The sequence below is a fragment of the Borostomias antarcticus genome (genome assembly GCF_949987555.1).
Source record: "Borostomias antarcticus genome assembly, chromosome: 2".
Taxonomy (NCBI): Eukaryota; Metazoa; Chordata; class Actinopteri; order Stomiiformes; family Stomiidae; genus Borostomias; species Borostomias antarcticus.
In genome coordinates, this window is record NC_140235.1 from 2,683,384 (window position 1) to 2,685,883 (window position 2,500).

A 2,500-nucleotide genomic window follows, 5' to 3' on the forward strand; every position below is an offset into this window, starting at 1 on the left:
ACACACACACACACACACACACACACACACATACTGTATTCTGTGTTGTCTGTGATGACACACACACACACACACACACATACTGTATTCTGTGTTGTCTGTGATGACACACACACACACACACACACACATATTGTATTCTGTGTTGTCTGTGATGACACACACACACACACATACTGTATTCTGTGTTGTCTGTGATGACACACACACACACATACACACACACGGTTTTTCACGGCGTTAAGCGCAGTAATATCGGCCTGGAGGGCGGGTGTTATCTTAATGAACACTTAGCTGTTGAGCATCATTAGCACGCCGGATTAGACTCCAGTCAGGTCTTCTTCTCACCGATAGGCCCCTCTCTCTCTCTGTCTCTCTCTCTCTCTCTCTCTGTCTCTCTCTCTCTCTCTCTCTCTCTCTCTCTCTCTCTCTCTCTCTCTCTCTCTGGGTTGAACGGCAGCAGGGCGATCTACAGGACCACGTCTTTTCAAAACAAACTAGCTGACTTATTTATTTGTTTATTACTCATTAGTTGCCTTGGTCCTTCCTGAGGTCCTCACATAAACATGTAAAACATAAACATTGCAACATACTGGATGTAAACACATGATGTAACACAACCCCAAATCGCCCCCCAACACCAAACCTAACACCACCACCACTGTGTTTCTGTGTTTTTATCCTCGTAAGTTAATGAAGGCCATGTTGTGATTTCTGTCCCATGCTTGTGGGTCGTGAAATTACTGTTTGTTAACTTTCAAATAAATCATAACAAACAAACAAAAAACACCCACAATCACCCCGTACCTCTCAGAACTTACACATAATAACCTTCTACACATGACTATTTCATAAGGAAGATATATATCAAAGAAAAAAAAGAAGCAAATACCGCCAACAATAAAACAACACTAAAAACAAACTAACAATGATAAGAAACGAAACTCGTCCCTGCTAGAAAATAAAACATTCTGAGTCTGTATCATTGAATTGAAACAAACAAACAAACAAATACACAAAACAAAAAAAGAAAAAAGAACAAAGTAAGTTCCTCGGAAAGAAGGAAGAGCCCGGCTGTAGCCCAACAGCACGCCCGCCGCTCAGCGAACGCTACGCCACCGCTCTCCCCGGGACTGAATGCGTTCTGACCGTGACTGTGTGCTTGTGTGTGTTTGACCGTGACCGTGTGCTCGTGTGTGTGTGAGCGTGACCGTGTGCTTGTGTGTGTTCCCCTGGCTGGTTCTGAGCGTGACCGTGTGGTGTGTGCTCGTGTGTGTTCCCCTGGCTGGTTGTGATCGTGACCGTGTGCTCGTGTGTGTGACCGTGACCGTGTGCTCGTGTGTGTGTGACCGTGACCGTGACCGTGTGCTCGTGTGTGTGATCGTGACCGTGTGCTCGTGTGTGTGTGACCGTGACCGTGACCGTGTGCTTGTGTGTGTGTGTGTGACCGTGTGCTCGTGTGTGTTCCCCTGGCTGGTTGTGACTGTGACCGTGTGCTCGTGTGTGTGTGACCGTGACCGTGTGCTCGTGTGTGTGTGTGTGACCGTGACCGTGTGCTCGTGTGTGTTCCCCTGGCTGGTTGTGAGCGTGAGCGTGTGCTCGTGAGCGTGAGCGTGTGCTCGTGTGTGTGTGACCGTGTGCTCATGTGTGTGTTCCAGAGCGGTCTCACCCCTCTCCACCTGGCGGCGCAGGAGGACAAGGTCAGCGTGGCGGAAGTCCTGCTCAACCACGGGGCGGAGGTCGAGCCCCAGACTAAGGTAAAGGTAACGCTGTTGCTGCGGCAACCACGGGGGGGGGGTGGAGGGGGGGGGTGACAGACACTCGGGCGGAGGGGCGGAGAGACAAAAGCGCGCCCTCGATTTCAACCCGCCTCTTTCAACCGCAGATCAAGGCCTTTTTTAGGGTTGATTGATGAGTGTGTTTTTGAAGTGTGTGTGATTGATATCGTAGACAAACAACACAGTGAGGCATTTGTGTGTGTGTGTGTGTTTGTTTGTTTGTGTGTGTTTGTATAACAGTATGAGTGTTTACAGTGCAGTTTTTTTCCACAGCTATATATTCTTAAGAGGAAAGATAAACACACACTCTCTCACACACACACACACAAACACACACACACACACACACTGCAGCACTGTCCTCTGGTGCGGCATGAATAAAGCATGGTCTTTTAGACACCTGAGTAGCAGGTTTAAGTGTCTGCGTGGACGTCACACACACACACACACACACACACACACACACACACACACACACACACACACACACTCACTCAGATCCCGCAGTAATCATGTACCCAAAGCAGAGACAGAGATGTGCAGCAGCTCAAGGTTGAACAGCAGCAGGTTCCACAGCGTCTGTTAGCGCTGACGCTACATGTTTACTGGCCAGGTCAGAGGGCATCCGTTCATTCATCCTTTCCATTAGCGCTTTATTACTGAGCGTCAATACAGGCCTGCTTATACAGCCAGGTCCTTTAATACTGAGAGTCAATACAGGC

At 48.7% G+C, this 2,500-nt stretch overlaps 1 protein-coding gene across 1 annotated transcript in view; it reads left to right on the top strand.

Annotated features, from left to right (window-relative positions):
- ank3a (ankyrin 3a) overlaps nucleotides 1–2,500 on the top strand; it is a gene marked incomplete at both ends in the record, with an annotated part of 100,056 nt that overhangs the window by 58,482 nt on the left and 39,074 nt on the right. Inside the window, one exon of the mRNA XM_084460299.1 lies at nucleotides 1,659–1,757. Coding sequence (XP_084316425.1) covers nucleotides 1,659–1,757 — 99 coding nt within the window. The remainder of the gene's footprint in view (nucleotides 1–1,658; nucleotides 1,758–2,500) is intronic.